This window comes from Zootoca vivipara, chromosome 13 (assembly GCF_965207765.1).
Source record: "Zootoca vivipara chromosome 13, rZooViv2.hap1.1, whole genome shotgun sequence".
Classification (NCBI taxonomy): Eukaryota; Metazoa; Chordata; class Lepidosauria; order Squamata; family Lacertidae; genus Zootoca; species Zootoca vivipara.
Window position 1 is genome coordinate 4728998 of NC_142596.1, and position 19076 is coordinate 4748073.

Below are 19076 nucleotides of genomic sequence, written 5' to 3' on the forward strand. Positions count from 1 at the left end.
GTACACCAACCATTTTAAAGGAACCATCACTGATGAGATTTGCAACCAGCGTTAGAAACTGAAATATGAAAGCTAGGAGCTAAATGGCACCTTAAACCTAGGTTATGGGCACAACAATGGAATGTCTAGGCACACTTTTTAAATAACAAGAATACAAAGCTGAAAATGAATGAACTGCAGCTAAAATATTATGTTCATTTTTCACATGGTCTACTCCTTCCCCTTACTTTTATTTTATTATTTTATTTTAACAAAGTAATAATAATAAATAAATAAATATGTGCCCTCCTCACCCCCCAAGACCATTCCATTGTAACTATTCAACCTCACAAAATTTCAACACCTCTTGCAATGGTTTGACCCCTTTCCATTCTAACAGCAGAAATTCTACAAATACCTTCCATATCTGCTCAAAATCATTTCTCCTACATATTCCCCATCTTACCTTAATAACACGTTAATTTATCATTAATAGCTATATCCCACACCTCTTTATATCATTCTTCCATTTTATATTCACCTTGCCCTTTCCACTTCTTAGCTATAATAATTCATGTAGCTATCAATAAATTTGCGAACAAGTCCTTCATAGCCTGCGAACCTTCCACCCCATCATAAATTGGTAAGAATGCTACCTCTGGACTTTCAGTCAGCTTTAACCCAGTGATTTCTGTTATCTCCTTAAACACCTTTTGCCAAAAATATTGTACATATTTACACCCCCACCACATATGAACATAACACTGAATATTCCTTCTTTATTTGATTTAATCTTACTGATGTTAAATGTCATCTCCATACTAACTTATAATTTTATTTTATCCTTATAAACAAGATTTTCAAAGTGTGTTTCTCCCATATTTTTTCCCAGCTTTGACTATTTAGCTGCCCTGTTGTCTCCTTTTCCCGCACCTCTTTTAATTGATCTTGTTGATCCTCCATTTCTACTAATATTTTATAAATTTTACTGGTTTCCCCTTTTATAACTGTATTTTCTTCCTTATCTCCCCTTTTTATAATCATTTTTTTGAATTTTGTATATTCTTTGCATTTCTTGTTTTCCCTTAACCACTTCTTACTAATAAAAACTATTATTAAAAAACCACCCCAATGATGATTCTTAATAAAGGATTTTCAATATTCTGCCACCATTGCCTATTTGGTTTAATTAAAACATATATTCACGAACTCTCCCTCATTTCCTGTGTAATACTCTCTAACCATTCTAACTCTCCTTGTTCTGTTATCCTGTCTATGATATGTCTTAACTGATTTGCTATATAATATATGTTGGAGAGGCCCAGTTCACTGGTTTTCTGGGGTATACACCACCTTCTTTTCTTAATTCTAGGTTTCTTATCCCCATTACAAAATTTATTAATCATACTTTACCAACCCTTTACCTGTCTCCAATATCTTAACTGGTAACATTCTAAATAAAAATAAATTCTGGACAAAAAAATCATTTTAATTACTGCTATTCTTCCAAATCATGAAAGCTTAATTTTCTTATATTCCTCCAATTTTTCCTTAATTTCCCTCTTTAATTTGTTAAGATTCTCTTGTTCTAAATTTTCTAAATTCTTGTTGTATTTATTCCCAAGTACTTTATTACTTGAGGGCAATAGGAGAAGGGGACGACAGAGGACGAGATGGTTGGACAGTGTTCTCGAAGCTACGAACATGAGTCTGACCAAACTGCGGGAGGCAGCGCAAGACAGGAGTGCCTGGCGTGCTCTGGTCCATGGGGTCACAAAGAGTCGGACACGACTAAACGACTAAACAACAACAACTTTATTACATTTCTTAATTTTATATCTTTTTTCCTTAAAAAATATATCTGTTTTTCATCTTCATCATACAGTACTTAAATATCAAAATCCCTGATTTGGACCAATTAATTCGCAACCCTGTTGTTTCTCAATTTTTTAAAAAATGTGTCTCTATTACTCCCCTAATATTCTTAAGAGAGTCTCTTCTCCAGTCTTCAGAGAGTAGCTGGAAGTGGGGAAGGAGAAAAAGGTCTTCCTTTCCTTCTATTCTGCAGTTTTAATCTGAAATCTTAGGTACAGTACTGCATCCAGAGCTCAGAAACAGCTCGTGCTACTTAAATTCTATGTCACAAAATGCAATGGGAGTTTTGAACACTGTTTGCAACCTAAATAGATTGTGACAGTTCCACGTTACAGCACAGTATTAAGATTGCCATTGACAGGAATTGTTCATTTTATTATATCAAAGAGTAAAAATTATTATTCCTTAACAGAAGAGTGAAATCCTGGCAGGTAGAATCTATTGCTCATTTATCTGTTTCCATTTTCTTATGGTCCCAGCAAGACTCCTTTAGGTCTAGAGGCTCTAGCATTCAGATCAAATAAAAACAAAATTTGCTTCAGAAATTTTCAGTGATGTAAAAGTGAGAAACTGCTTTAAAAATTACCTCTGAAGATGCGAAATAACTCCATTTATTAGTAGGAAGTGAACCATCAGCTCCCACTTCTCCCACTTCCAACTCGAAAGATGATTTATTTGCTATGGTGTAGAATGGAGTCAAAGTAACTATCCGAGTGAGATTGAAACTGCTCATTTTAATGCTAACGCCAACCTGCAAAAATAATATTATTAAAAATACTAATCTAAGCACCATACAGTGTTTAAAAAACTTTTCCTGGTACTTTTCCCTTCCCTGACTGCTCAGCTCTTCAGGTTTAAATGAGAGGCAAGTAACAAATGTAGATTACTTGTTTAAAAAATGAAGAAGTCATCTAGTTGCTCATTTGGGTTTGAGAACAATCTGATGATGGTGCTTGAGGGCTCGAGACTTTAACTGCAAATTATCTCTCTCTAGTTCACTTACAGCACACACACACATACAAACGCTCCTTTGTTCCTCACAAGCACACTGTGGGTATGTAAACTGAAATTATAAAGATCAGAGTGTGATGGCTTTTGCCTACATTTCCTAGCACATAAGTAATATAAACAAGCCTAGAGTAGGGAGGTTCACTATTGTGTTGGTCTTCGACTGCCACGTGGTCTATAAAGGCTTGGTTTGGGAGGTCTTTTAATCCCTGTCAACTTCCTTTCAATGATGTGCTTTTGGACAGGAATCATAACCTGTGCTATGTTCCATGTATCAAGCACAGAGGACACCAAGGAGAGCAAAAGGAGTATCAGAAAGATGGCCTCGTGCACCCTAAAGTATTATTGAAATTCAAGATGGGTTTTGTTCTATGCATCTCGTACGAACAGTAATTAGTATAAGAAGCAGCAAGTACAGAACCCAGATATTACCAGAAAATCCATAAGGTTAGCTGGGCACTTTACACATCCGTAACTTCCTACTGTATCCAGAGAGAAACTATTAGACCATGTGCTAGTGGAGATGCTTAACTGGATCTACATCAGGGGGAGAGAGAAAAAACAGGTTAGATGCCAAAATCAGAGGACACTCATCTGCTTCACAGGCTGTGTGACTATTTAATGAAAGGATTGATTATTTTTCTGTGTTTCAGTTCATGTTGAACTCTAGAGAAGACAATTAAAGTGGAACTTCAAGAGTAGAAAACCAGATTTATGGCTATCCCAGGGATATCACAGGAAAACAAACATGTTTCATGTGCAGAGACAACTCACTTGGGAAGCCTTTCATTTCTGGCTTCCTTGTCCCCACCTGCCCCAGTCCTCTCTCAGCTGTAACACATATATATCCCACCCACCCCCTTTGAATTATGGTGCTGGAGAAGACTCTTAAGAGTCCCATGGACTGCAAGAAGATCAAACCTATCCATTCTTAAGGAAATCAGCCCTGAGTGCTCACTGGAAGGACAGATCCTGAAGCTGAGGCTCCAAGACTTTGGCCACCTCATGAGAAGAGAAGACTCCCTGGAAAATACCCTGATGTTGGGAAAGATGGAGGGCACAAGGAGAAGGGGACGACAGAGGACGAGATGGTTGGACAGTGTTCTCGAAGCTACAAACATAAGTCTGACCAAACTGCGGGAAGCAGTGCAAGACAGGAGTGCCTGGCGTGCTCTGGTCCATGGGGTCACGAAGAGTCGGAACACGACTAAATGACTAAACAACAACAACCCCCCTTCTAGATTACTCAGGACCTTGCCTCATACAGGCATTACACAGAAAGACAACTTTCACCTTCTCCCTTCAAGGAACCGCTTTTAATCCTCACTACCCTTCCAATTCAAGCAGCACTCTCTCTCCCACTCATGCATAGGGGGCTACCCACTTCTTTTATATATGTGTTGCTTTATATACATCTCACAGAAATTCCGATTCTCTTGCCCCACCCCGTTAAGAAGCCCCCTCATTCCCACTCCCTTCCAACAGTCCCAGATCGGGTACCACACAGATCATCTTTCTTGCCTGTCCTAGATCAACCTTCTTCCCTCCCCTCATTCCTCCAAATGCCCCCTTTAAGCCCCGTCACTTTCACATGCCCAGCCCCTAATTCCTCCAAATCCGGCCGCAGAGCATGTCTGGGTTGCAGGCCCTCACCACCTGGATGAAACTGTCCCAGGGGTCATCACCCACCAGCAGGCAATGGCCCCATGGCAGGACCTCAGATGCCACCTCCTCACTGCTGCCATCTAATGCTGGGCTCTGCACCTACTCCAGTAGCATATGCACCTCCTCAGCAGTCTCACTTTCCTTGGCACTGCTAATACTGAGGGCCACTTTCAGGATGGGCTGCTGTAGCCCACTTCTCCTGGGCGCTCACCCTGGCTCCCGCCATGATAGCAACCTGCAACCTCCCTCAGCAAGAGCAGCTGCTGCAGGTAGTAGAATTTACCAGCTCTTGTCAAGCACCCCTCTTCACCCTCTTGGCTCCATTTCCTCTTCTAGCAGCAACTCTTGCAATAGCCAGGAAAGCCAGTGCCCAAGTTAAGAAGCCTACCCCTTAAAGGCCAGTAAATGTGAACTTGGCATCATACCTTATTTTTACTGAAAATGTTCCTTTTCTTGAAGGAGAACAAGATAATGTCCCTAAAATCCGCTGGGTGTTTTACATGCACATCTTCAGCACGGTACTGTAGAACACGGGAGGTTTTATTGATGATCCAGTAAGGACTGTACACAGACAGAACCATCCGGCTGCCAACTTTCCTAATGTGAATGTATATATCAACTGTTGTCGTGTCTGCAGAATTTGATGTGAAGCACACAGGAAAGAACTCTGGCAGTGAGTCACTGAGTCGAAAGTGTCCGTTCCAGTTTTTACCTTGATATTTTATCAGGACTAGTTCCATGATTTCACCACTGATTCTCGAATGAAGAACATCAGCAGTGCTCCCTTCTGGCAGCTCATGGGCCTCTGCTGTTCCCTAAAAGTAACCAGAAAAAATTACAGAATATTTTTTTGGAAAATAGAGTATCTACACTCAAGGACATCTGCACATCTTTCTTATTATAAAGAAAGAAATATAAGCAATACCGATCAGAAAACTGGCACAAGGACATCATAAGCCACAACCCATTTTAACACAACTGAAAATGTAGAAAAGAAGCAGCTTTAGGAATATTTCAATAAACACACAGTATTCAATCATCTCAGATTAAGACCTCAGGAGTCTATGACAACCTTCCCCAATCTGGTGCTCTCCAGCTGTTTTGGACAATTCTCATCTGCTTCTACTGGCACAGCTTTGATGGCTGGCACTAGCAGAAGTTGTAGTCCAACATATCTGGAGGGCAGCAGGTGGGCAAACACTGGTCTATGACATAGTTGCAAGTCGTGCAGTAACCTTCCTCCTCCTCCTGTTCACCCAGCCAGGTACTGCTACAAGAAACAGTCGCAAAATTGGGAATTAAAAATAATAATGAGCCAGTTATGCCTCCAAGTCTTCAGAACCGCAATACAGCCAACCATATGTAAAAATCATAAGGCTGTTCATCTCACAGACAAAGACACACTTAATGAAAAGTGGTTTTAAAATTACAACAGGGAATTGGAATTAAGATTTATGAGCAAGGATTTTCAAGGCATACCAAACTTAAAATATGTTACAGAAGAAGGAAGCAACTCTCAAGAAGGATCAAATCATCCCTGGCATTTTCAAGTTATGTTATATGCAGCCCTGAGATGCTATACCTCAAGCAGATATCGTAAAGAGTAGGGCAGAAGATTCCGCAAAGTGAGTGTTGGATAGAGATGGATAATGTAGGCTGGATCCCAGTTCTCCCCATGGGCTGCAATGAAGTTTAACTCATCGGGCACAGCAGCAGTATTCACTATTAGAGGCAGAAAATTGACTTCAGTTGATGGACACTGCAGCATACACTTGACTTCATTGCTCCTATGAAGCTCTTCTCTCCAGGATATGTAGGTTGTGGAAGGATTATACTGACCATCTAAGATCCCAGCTGGCTGAACAAATAGCTGACACCTAAGCTCAAGCACAGGAAGGGAAGGAGGGAGAAATCAAGTCCTTGTTAAATTTTGGGGTTCTTTATTTAAAAAGTAAAACTGCTTAAGAAATCTGAAGCAAATGAAAAAAATACCTATATGATTCTAATGGAACATGAAATTCCTCTTCAGGCTTAGACACACCTATAGGCTCCAACAGTTTAACATTCTTGACAAATTTGTAAATTGTAAATGGGATAGAGAAGTGGTTCTTAATCTGAAATTAAAACACAGCAGCATATTTTACCAGTATGTGTAAAAAAAAGTGGTAAGCAGCTTTTGATAGCATTGTTTATATGTAAACAATAAAGGAGCCAGCAAACAATGTTGATGTACCCCTCCTAGAAGTTGAGATACTATTTGACAATACTCTACCCAAACTCTGACCGAAGTTTAGCCTTGGAATTAAATGCAGCGATCTGCCATTTATATTTGGGGCAACTTTTCCGCGCACCATCCCCCCCCCCCAAATCAAAAGCAGCCTTCAAATCAACCACAGTAATTTAATACAAGCATTTCAAAACACAATGATCATGCTTTTAACATACAACACAATCATTTACCTGAAGCGGAGAGCGTATGGTAATAACTTTATTTCCTTCTGTTGCATCTATCTGCACAACAACAGAATCTGAGTGATCACTCCGAGGATCCCTTACATTGTGCAGTCTTCTTCCTGGTTTTGCTATGGGAATATTTGCCACCTCTGTGTATCCTTCAGGTCCTGTTTTTACAACAACAAAACAACTAAATAAAAAACCCACCCCTTTTGTTTAAATATATACAAGCAGTAATATCTCAGCCCCAAAGACTTACAAGTTACATGACATATTCAGATTAAAAAGGATCAGCAAGTTTCAATCTACGCTTCCTGTGATTGTATCTCTTCATACAATGACGGTATCAGAAAACAGTCAAATATCTCCTTCCGTTGCAAAGCAAAGTTTTCCAGGAGGAATGCAGAAGACCGAGGTGGAACCTGAGTTGCTTTTTTTCTAGCAGCAGAGGGTTTTTGTTTTGTTTTTTTGGCTTTTATGTGCAAAAGCATCTAATTGCTTGTACTTCTGAAGTACTGTAGTCCAGTAAAAGGAAGGGTGCATCTTGTGCTTTTTCTGAATGCATGGGAAACACTGAACTTGGAAATCAGTTTCAATATTGAATATTGAAACCAAAATTGAAACCAATATTGCTCATTACAACTATTCTTACTCGGAACTGATTCTAACTCAAGCACAGGCATTTCTAGAATTGTGAATAGTTCATGTACTTAGTCTTGAGTAAATTACTCCCTACCAGAGTTGTTTGCCTTGTCCCCCTCCCTTCCCAGATTAACCCTCCTAAACACACACAACATTATTTACATCTTACCAATGCTCAAAGTGAATAGAGAACTTTCCTGGCGATACATTGCAGATAACTTTCCTCTGTGTGGGGTGTCCACTGTAGAGTATTCAAATTCCAAGTACTGATCAATTGCTATATCATGAATATCTTCTTTTGTAGCTAATCCAACAACCTGGAGATTTCTGCATGTATGAACTTTGAGGGGAACCCCCAGAGCATTTCTCACAGTAAAGGGAGCCTTGTCTTTTAATGCATAGTCATACGTAGAGGCAGTTCCTTCTGAAAATCCCTAAGATGAAGCAAGCATTTTCAAAGTATACATGGACTATAAATCTTCTTGGGCTACTCAATATTCTTAGTGAAGCTATCAGATATTAAAGTTGACCATTAACAGCAGAAGAACAAAAATGAAGTATAAGAAAGAAATAAGCTGAAAGAGATGGGGGAATGGTAACACAGAACTAGCTTGAGAGGTTTTAAGGGAGCTCAAGCGCTCGTAGACTGAATTTGATGAAGACAGAAAGCAACCCAGAGCATCAAGGGAGCACCATTCTACCAAAGCACTTGTTCCTGCTTGTAACCTTTAATGCTTTTCTTCCCCAACTATTCTATATTATTTCATTTATTTAAATATTCCCTAGACCACTGGACTTTAAAATACAACAAAGTGGTGCACAATATACAACAAAACATACAAGCAGCATAGTATAAATAATTATACACATCATAAAAATATGAACAGCAAAATATTGCAAAAGATTTTATAAGTAGTAAAATGGAGCAAAAGAAATCCAGGAAAGGCCTGGGCAAAAAAAAAAATGTTTTTCATGAACTGCTTAAAAAATATTGTTTTCCCTGTTATGCTGATAAAGGGAAATAGCTCTCCTTGACATGATTAACCAAGAATCTGAGTCAATGCCTTCCCTCCCCCCCCAATGACATCAATTTGCAGCATGTTCAGTACTGTATAAAGGAAAACATTGCTCCCTTAAACAGTCAGTAGCTAAACTGAAACAGAAAGAGAAAAATGCCACCCCATAATATGTAATCAATAATTATCTTCTCCCTTAAGTTGATCAAATTACCACTTGAAGGAGCTTGATTACAAATAACCTCACCACAATGCATATGAAATTACCTTAGCTAGATTGCTAAAGACAGTAAGACAGCATTTGGATATTGTTACATTCATGGTATCCTTTGAAGATATATTGATGACACTTTGAGGTTCTGGTAGAACTATGAAGTCATCTCCTGGCAACAAACTTTTATCTTGTAAGGGGTTAGTCTTCATCTAAAGGAAATAGCAGCATTATTAAATTATTGCCCATTTGCAACTTTGGAAATTGAACAGCGGAGGCACAATTTTAAATTATGCTAACATTTAGGTTTGCAATTTTGCTTTAGACCAAGAATTATCTTTCTGGTTGGTCAATGGAAATATACAATAATACAAGTATTCCACAAAGATATTGACAGCTTCTAAGTATGTATAATTTAGAAGATTAAATGGTGAATTTAATGAACGCAAATGAAGATCAGCATTAAATTCATACATGTAAGGAACAGGAAGACTTGGCAAACATGCAATTAAATTTTAGAAACTTCTATTTCAACAGTTGCTAATAAACAGTCCATGTTTCAGAATCTAAACATGGAGTACAGAATGGTATATATTCAACAGAGCATTTGAATAATCAGAGAAAGTTGAACTAAATATTTTTTAAACTTGAAATATGATAGTTTAATAATAATAATAATAATCTTTTGGTGTGTGCTACTGCCATTTATGTTGTAAGGAGGCCTGAAAGCTTGTTGGGTTGTGTGACTGGTTAGAATTTGAAGCAAAGACAGAATGAGACTGTGCCACTACAAAACAAAGTCCAGGATAAGCAACTGCTAGCATCCTTAAATGAAGCCTTCCGCCAACCTACCAGGGACTGATGGGGGTTGTAGTCCAGAACATCTGGAGGGCTCCTAATAGGAGAAAAGCTGCCTAAAATTCATGGCAAAACACACTTTGCTTTTAAGCTGGCAAAAAATTGTAATATCCAGACAGGAATAACAGTTTGAATTTTCATTAATTGTGTTTATCTATATTTATAAAAGGTTGCTTACTTCTAACTTTAAGTCCCATTGACGTCTTTCATTATCAACTCGCTCAATAAGTGGTTCCCAAACTGAATTTGTTTCATTGTAATAGTGAACCTGGGATACAATATTGAGAACATTAGAGCTAAAATTATTTAACATCAGGCTTTCAATCTACCACAACTAAGTCAAGCATAATAAAAACTTAAGAAACAAAATTCTACATGCACATGGAACAAGTACCTAAAAATAATTTAAAGGTGTAACTCAAATGATCATTAGACCTAGCAATGGCAGACCAAGCCTCAAATATAAAGCATCAATTTTTATATTTACATACCTCCAGTGTCATGTCAGCTGTGGCCGCCATGAGAGAAGACCAGTTTTTCACTGATCCTGAAAATGTTGACTCAGCTAACAGTAAGGGGACAGTGGAATGCCCCAAACCACATTCCAGAGTGATCTGAACAGATTTCACCTCAACAACCAGGTTTTCCTTCTTCTCACACTGCTTGTTAGCACTGAATGTTTCGGTTGCTTCTGTGGCCATGTCAACACCAAGAAACCAATAGTGACACTGGTCAACAGACTTGATACCCCAGAGGTCCACCACATTGCAAGCAGTCTCACCAGATCCTTCATCCTTCAGGTTTGATTTCATGGCAGCCATGATAGTAATTACAGTATTGAGAATTATTGGTGAAATCTTTAAAAGGGAGAAAAAAAAGCTGAATTAACAAGTTTCGGTGTTTTGTATGCACAACATGTAACAGTGTGTGTTTTATGGCACCACAGTGGTGTTCGGTAAAGCATCTACCAACTGCCTTGTGCAAGGAAAGGAATTTTAAATGGAACACTGGCCATTTCCCCTAAAGAGGCCTTCTCTGGCAAACTATGTGAGGCACACGGTGGGTTTGTCACTTCTCAAGTTTAGCCCATGCAGGAAACTTACAATTTACTTTGCAGGCACCTCCACTCTTGCCAGTCTTTAGTCTTCATTCATGGCAGAGGTCCTAGCTCCTTAAGAAGTCTGGAGGGTGTCCTCAGTTTTATAGCCATTGAACTCTGCTGCCCTTCTTCCCTATCCCGATCTATTCCAGGGTTAGTTTCCTGAATAAGAACAGGCACTACAGGCACCCTTTCTGGTGATGGTGAAAATGACCGACAAGAGGAAGAGTCTCTTGGTATACACTGTACAATGCTCTCTTAGGAGCATTAACCAGATCAGGAGTCTGAAATTTTAAAAAGTGTTGCTGTTCTGGTCTACATTTGGTGTTTTTGCTTTTCTTCTTTTTGTCTTTTTGGTTTTCTTGTGGGAGGGGACTCCAAGGAGGTGGTGGAATAAGCCCTGTTGCATTCTTTCCTACTTTTGTGCTTTGTACTTCCATCCTAATTCCTTGGCTAAATAGCCCATTAAGGCTTATTGTAGTCTAGTAATGATGCATTTTTTCAGTTATTCCTGTGGGAAATTGTGGGGCAAACTGCTGGTATAGGTAGAAGCACATATTTAGGCATGGACTATAAAGATGCACACTCATGCTCTCCTGGCAGCTGGTCTCAGCATTGTTGCCCATATCCCACAATGAGAAAGATCTTTCCTCCAAACACGGGAGTAGAGTCAGGGGAGAGAGAACAACTCTGGGTGAGGCGTCCCCCTTTCATTTGGGCCTCCTGAGGATGAACCACTTGGCTGGCTTCCTTCTCAGGACTACCTCCTGGGTGGGCCTTTGTGGTCTGTGCTTAGGAGTTTGTGTGATTTTACATGGAAGCTGGTTGAGCACCCATTGCTGCCTTTGCTTTCCCCCTCTGCCCTCACTGGGACAATAATGACAATAGTCTGTTAGGATTATTTATGACAGAAAAGCTGGAGGAGACTTTAAAGTGAAAGAACAAAAGGAATCAGTAAAGAAAACAAGAATAATAGGATCAAGCTTAGCACTGTCATGATGGAGTAGGAGAGAAATGTCTGCTGTGGGCTAAACAGCAAATTAAACTGAAGGAGACCAGCAAAGGAGGGGAGTCCATGCCAACGAAACCACGAGTTTCCTGCTTGGGCTAAAGGAAGGGACGACAAACCCAAAACAGCTGGCTGTCTCACATGTCCACCAGCAGAATCAAGGGCTTCCCATCTATTAGATTCATACAAATAGTCTCTACTGTATTATGTACGCTGGTCATTCTCTGAAAGAGAGAAGTGATATTACTGTTGACTGAAAACCGTCCCCATCAACCAAATCAGACCAGGACTGCACAGCTGAAAATCACTAATAGCTACAAACATTTGTTCAGATGGAATGAAGTAGAGTTTGAAGCTGCATTGCTACCAGCAAGGTAAATTCTTTTGTCGCTGGAACTGGCTGCATTTCCCACTGTGATACACAATGCCTTGGGTTAGCTGCCGCCAGCCCATTTTGATTTGTCTTCACTGGGTGGCCTGGAAAAATATTTATAATGTCTAGGGCAGGGGTATGCATGTATTTATTTTAGAACATTTTAACCCATTTAATTCTTTTTAAAAAACAATGTAAGTGGTGTACAAACTCAGCATACAACAAACAACAACACAACAACAACAGATAAAATAGAGGATCAGAATAGCAAAATATATGGTCTAACTTCAGTAACCAAGTTCAGTGGAAAGGCTGACATCTAAAACAAATAATAAAGCGGGACTTCCGCTTGATCGCGGAGCTGGTCGGACGGGAGTTTCCCAGCTGCGGGAACCTCCGGCACTCTGGGGGCAAGGAAACCGCGGCAACGGCGATGCGGGTTTCCATACAAGCCTCATATTGAGCGTTATGAGGACAGGATTCGGCAGGTGTCTGGATGTCTCCCTTACTCCCCGGTAGACCCTAGTAAGGGTCGCTGAGAGCGGGCGAGGTTGAAGACTAGGGCGCCATCGAAGCACTTTCGCTATCCCCGGAGCGCGTAGCCGCAAGTCCGACAGATCTTCAAGCGATCAAGTTCTCCAACCAAAACAAGGCTGAATGGATTAATTTGTACTCCGTGAGTAAATTCAATTAAAGCTTGGATAATTTGGACAATTATTCGATTTGCGGGGAGGAGTTAAAATGGAGGTCGCTCCCCCCTTCTTGCTGCGCTAATAACGGAAGCAAGTAAGAATTGCTGCAATAACCAAGCTCCTTGGACTCTTTAATAGCAAAATCCCACCCTCGGGTCCCCCTCCCGCAATAGGGCAGTGGGGGGGGGAGAGATAGAGACTAATTTTGCCCGGTAAAGTCAGTAAAAGAGAAGCCGCATCCCACCCTGGGAGGGAGAGACCGGATCAGATCGTCAGATGTTTTGAACGACGTAAGGAAATGGAGTAAAACACAGTATTGGTAACAGTGTTTCTAACGGGAGATAAAGTGACTCTGCAACAGCCTGGGCTCTTGAGAAAAGATACTTTAGACTCTTAAGTATAAAGACAATTGGCAACGCTTTCTGATTTCTTGTGGTCTGCTAAGGTAACTGCTTTCTTCTTGCCTGTGGACTATATCTTAAGTTGTTTTGGCAGCACGAAAGTTTCCATTACTGGGGATTGGTGGAATTGGTGTGTTTCGCAGCAGCAGCCGGCTGAGACAGTGAGAAAGCGGTGACCTTGAAATTCCAAGCTTGCAAGCAAGCAAGCAAAACGACTCTTCAACTGTGGGAAGCCGCTATACAGGAGAGAAAGCCTGGTTAACTCTTTAGTGACCGTATAGCTTAACGCTGCAGGCTGGTATGGCAGGCGAGGGGCCGGGTCCAGGTCCAGGAGGCAGACCAAGGAGGAAAACATCGGTTTCGCCAACCTTTGAAGATGAGGTGCTTAAATTGCTAGGTTCCCTTAAGGAGGGGCAGGATAAACTACAAGAGACACAAGATAAACATACAGAGGAATTTAAGGAATTAAAAGAGAAGATTGGCACTTTGAAACAAGACGTTCAACAGGTGAAGACGGAAGTGGCAGGAGTGGAAACTAGAGTGGCACATTTGGAAAACATAAGAGTGCAAGATTTGGAAAGCCAGCAATACCAAACGCAGGTGCAAATTGCGTTTTTACAGTTAAGGGAGAGACAGATGAACCTGAGGATAAGGAATTTTCCGGAGATAGAAAAAGAGGATCTAAAAGCTACTCTAATTCAGGAATTCACGACGGCCTGGAATTTAACAAGAGAGGAATTAGAACCAACAATTGTAAAGGCATACAGATTTGGAGCAAAATCAAAGAAGAAAGATTCCCAATTCACTAGCGATTGTATGGTGGTTTTCCAGACAAAGGAGCAGAGAGACAAAATTTTGGGTCTACACTACCAGAGAAAGTTAAAGGTGAAAGGAAAACAGGTCATTCTTTTCAAGGATATCCCGAAATTCTTCCTGTCGCTCAGGGAGAGATACACTGATTTAACGAACCTTTTGACAAAGAAAGGCATTCTTTTTCGCTGGGAATTTCCGGAGGGAATTTTCTTCAAATTTCAACAGAAGAAAGTGTGGATTAAATCAGTGGAGGACAAGTTAAGATTTCTAGAGCAAAACGCAATAGACTTTGAGAGAGAAAAAGGGCCAGATACAGACCCACAGGTGAAACCACCACCCCTTTTCGACCCGAATCTGCTAGGAGGAGCGGGACCAGGAGCAGCACCATTTTCATTATTTCCAAACTAAGCAGTCATGATGGCATTGAGAATACTTACATGGAATGTTCACGGTTTTAATTCTAAGGTGAAAAGAAATCAAATCTGCCACGTGTTAAGAAAACAGAATTTAGATGTGATATGTCTACAGGAAACGCATGTGACAAGATCTCATAGAAAAATTTTGCAAAATAAAAACCTGGGAAATGACTTTATATCATCGGACAGAGTTAAGAAAAGAGGAGTAGTGATTTATGTTAAGGACAAATTGGAAGCCAAGTTGTTATTTAAAGATGATGAAGGAAGATATGTTGCGGTGGAAATAAAAGCGCAAGGCGAAAAAATTTTGGTTGTTGGAATTTATGCCCCGAATGATGCTAAATCTGATTTCTTCCAAAAGTTGCATGAAAGGCTGCTGGACTATTTGGATTACAAAATAATCTTGATGGGAGATTTTAATGGGGTTGTATCTACGTTGATGGATAGGTCACAAAGACAAAGAATAACAAATGAAGGCAGACTCCCCAAGACTTTTTTTGAGTTGGTAGACAATTTTGATATGATAGACACATGGAGGTTGAAAAACCCACTAGAAAAAGAGTTTACGTATTTCTCAGATGTGCACCAAACAGGTTCTAGATTGGACTATATTTGGACCACAAGAGATTTATCTCCCAAAATAATAAAGGTGGAAATTTGCCCAAAGACATTTTCTGATCATAATGCAGTTTTGATGGAACTGAAATTATTTCTGCAGGGTTCGTTTAGATGGAGAATGAATGATGCCCTATTAAGGAATGAACTGATAGTGCAAAAAGCTCAGAAAACCCTTAAAGACTATTTTGAATTAAATTTAAATAATGAAACGGACACAAGGGTTACATGGGATGCCAGCAAGGCGGTGATGAGAGGTTTTTTAATTCAACAAAATACATTAAAAAGGAAAACCCAAGAGGCAAAGAAAGAGAGTATACTAAACAGATTAAAAGAAGAAGAGAAGAAATTAAGAGCTAAGCCAAAAAATCAACAGATACAAAAAGAGATAAAGGCATTACAGATACAGTATTCTCAATTAATAAATCTGGAAATTGAGTGGAAGGTAAAGATGATGAGGCAAAGAACCTTTGAATCAGCAAATAAGTGTGGAAAATTGTTGGCATGGCAAATGAAAAAGAGATTAAAGCAAAGCACAATAAGTAAGATAATACAGGAGGAAAAGATAATAGAGAAACCTGCAGAAATTAGGAAATGTTTTCAGAAATATTACAAAGAATTATATAAGAAAGATAAAGTAAATTTGGGAGAATTGGATCAATTTGTGATAAAATATGGATTACAAAAAATCTCACCTCAAAATAAAATTATACTTAACAGCAGGATAACAAGGAATGAAATCGAAACAGCAATTAACCAAATGCAACTGGGCAAAGCACCAGGGCCAGACGGACTGACTGCAAAATACTATAAGACTTTAAAGGACTGGCTAATACAGCCTTTGATGGAAGTATGCAACAAAATATTGGAAGGGGATCGGGCACCAGAGTCGTGGAAAGACGCCTTCATCACATTGTTGCCAAAGGAAGGGGCGGACAGAACTCAAGTTAAGAATTACCGTCCCATTTCCTTATTAAATGTGGATTACAAAATTTTTGCGAACATTATGGCATCGAGATTGAAAAGAATCCTTAAGGACTTGATACACCATGATCAAGCGGGTTTTTTACCAACAAGGCACATGAAGGATAATATACGGAACATTGTAGATATATTAGAGTTTCTGCAGACTAAAAAGAATACACATGCGATCTTGATGTTTATAGATGCAGAGAAGGCCTTCGATAATATTTCATGGGATTTTATGAAGAAAAATATGGAAGGTATGGGCGTGGGTTCAGGTTTTATGAATGGCCTGAATGCATTATATTATGAGCAAAAAGCGAAAATTATAGTCAACAATGTGGTGGCGGATGAAATCAGAATTGAAAAAGGAACTAGACAAGGGTGCCCGCTCTCCCCACTGCTATTCATAACGGTCCTGGAGGTGTTGCTGAACATGATTAGAAGGGAAGAAGAGATTAGAGGAGTAGTGGTGGGGTCAAAGCAATACAAATTAAAAGCCTTTGCGGATGATTTAGTGCTTACTTTAGAGGACCCAGAAACCAGCGTAGTTAAAGCGCTGGAAATAATTCAGGAGTTTGGACATGTTGCGGGGTTTAAATTGAACAAGACTAAAACGAAGGTTTTAGAAAAAAATTTGACGTTAGAGGAAAGAAATAAGATACAAGAGGCCACTGGCTTGAACTTTGTAAAAAAGGTGAAGTACCCGGGGGTAAACATGACAGCAAAGAATTTGACTTTGTATAAAGACAATTATGAGAAGATGTGGAATGAGATAAAAAGGGATCTTGAAACATGGTCTAGCTTAAAACTGTCATTGTTAGGTAGAATCTCAGTTATTAAGATGAATGTATTGCCAAGGATGTTGTTTTTATTCCAAGTCTTACCTATAATTGATAATGTGAAATGCTTCAAGGAATGGCAAAAGATGTTATCGAAATTTATCTGGCAGGGGAAAAAACCCAGAATTAAGTTCAAGATTTTAACAGACACTAAAGAAAGGGGGGACTTCTCTTTGCCAGACTTGAAATTATACTTTGAAGCTGCGGCTTTATGCTGGATGAAGGAATGGTTTTTGCTAGAAAATACAGATGTATTAGACCTGGAAGGCTTTGATAATGTGTATGGATGGCATGCATATTTATGGTATGACAAAGCAAAGGTGTATAAAGGTTTCAAGACCCATATAATCAGGAAATCATTGTTAAATGTTTGGTTGAGGTATAAGGATTTATTAGAGAGTAAAACACCCAGGTGGGTTTCACCACTGGAGGCTAAAGCCTTTAAAAGGCGTAATATGGAAGCCAGATGGCCAAAATATAAGGATATTTTAGTACAGGAAGGTGAACAATACAAACTTAAATCATATGACCAGTTGAAAGATGTACTATCTGATTGGTTACAGTATCATCAAATCAATGAAGTGTTTAAAATGGACCAAAAAGTAGGTTTTCAAAAAGAAGAATCCAAGTTGGAAACATTGTTGTTAAATTCGAAAACTAAAAACTTATCTAAGATGTATAATTTATTGCTGGAGTGGCAAACGAAGGATGAACAAACAAAGTCAGTAATGATAGAGTGGGCCAAAGATGTTGGGCATAATATAATGATACAGGACTGGGAAAAAATGTGGAAAAAATCTATAAAATTTACAGCATGCAATGCTTTGAAAGAAAATATGTTGAAGATGATGTACAGATGGTATCTGACCCCAGTTAAGTTAGCAACGATGTACCACACACATGATAATAAGTGTTGGAAATGTAAAGAAAGAGAAGGGACGTTTTATCATATGTGGTGGACTTGCCCCAAGGTAAAAGACTTCTGGGATAAGATTTATAACGAATTAAAGAAAATGTTTAAAAATACGTTCATTAAGAAACCAGAGGCCTTTTTGTTGGGGATTTTGGGGGGGGGAGATACCAAAGAAAGAGGTTACTGTTTTCTTGTATGCCACAACAGCAGCGAGAATGCTGATAGCACAGAAGTGGAAGACGCAGGAGATACCTTCAGTGGAAGAATGGCAAATGAAAATGTTGGACTATATGGAACTGGCTGACCTGACCGGAAGACTCCGTGACCAGGGGGAGAAAGCGACAGAAGAAGAATGGTCAAGTTTTAAGAGTTATTTGAAGAAATATAGTATTGTAATTGATTAAGAAGATAGGGATTTTGAATGTTACTAGGAATTGCAGCGTAGTATGAAAGTAAAGTGAAGAAAGATAGAGGATGAATATAATTACAGAATATTAGAAAGAGGAGTGAGATATAGTAATCTTAGAAATGGAGAATGAGCTAGAATTGCTATATGTGATTAATAGTGAATTGCAGCGAGTAGGGAGCAGAGGAAGTCGAAGTAAGAAGATTAGAATAAAGATTTAGAATTGTGATATTTTTCTTTTCTTTTTTCTTTTTTCTGCTTTGTATTTGCGTGTATATGTATTCCTTTATTTGTTTTTGTTATTGTACTGTTACTCTGTTAATGTTAAAAAGAATAAAAAAAAATTTGGGGAAAAAAAACAAATAATAAAGCGATCGTCCCATATTACTGAAGGAAGGGTGTTGTAAAGTGCAAGGGTGGCATCAGAAAAAGGCACACTTCAGAGTCACCACAAAACAGTAGTCTATAAGGTGACATGTATTTTAAAACCAGTGTTAGGCCTTTCTGGAAATACAGGGGGAAATTGCCATTACAATACCATTTACTAACCTTTACAATAAATTCTTCTACTATCACTGTCACGTTCTGCATTTCTGAAGTATGCATCGCAGCTTCCATAGTCAGACAGCAAGGTTGTACAATCTTAGAAAATACAAGCATACTGTTAGAAATACCCTCAAACTTAAAACAGCATGAAAGTTATTTGATTTCATTCTAATTAAGATAAATATTAATGCTTTGCTGAAGTATCCTATTTTGCAATAAGGGGGAGGGAGTACTGAGAGAAAATCAGTAACTAAAAAGTATACTCTCCCACAAGGAGAAT

The 19076-nt window shown here is 39.1% G+C and overlaps 1 protein-coding gene across 2 annotated transcripts in view; it reads right to left on the bottom strand.

Moving 5' to 3' along the window:
- The window catches only part of VPS13C (vacuolar protein sorting 13 homolog C), a 116826-nt gene that overhangs the window by 26370 nt on the left and 71380 nt on the right, over window positions 1–19076 (bottom strand). For both annotated transcript variants that reach the window (XM_060282438.2, XM_060282437.2), the window contains exons 51-61: window positions 18800–18892; window positions 10200–10565; window positions 9887–9976; window positions 8907–9062; window positions 7793–8057; window positions 6988–7148; window positions 6520–6641; window positions 6110–6404; window positions 4953–5342; window positions 3295–3399; window positions 2441–2605 (exon numbers count right to left, since the gene is read on the bottom strand). In XM_060282438.2, the coding sequence (XP_060138421.2) occupies window positions 2441–2605; window positions 3295–3399; window positions 4953–5342; window positions 6110–6404; window positions 6520–6641; window positions 6988–7148; window positions 7793–8057; window positions 8907–9062; window positions 9887–9976; window positions 10200–10565; window positions 18800–18892 (2208 nt within the window). The remainder of the gene's footprint in view (window positions 1–2440; window positions 2606–3294; window positions 3400–4952; window positions 5343–6109; window positions 6405–6519; window positions 6642–6987; window positions 7149–7792; window positions 8058–8906; window positions 9063–9886; window positions 9977–10199; window positions 10566–18799; window positions 18893–19076) is intronic.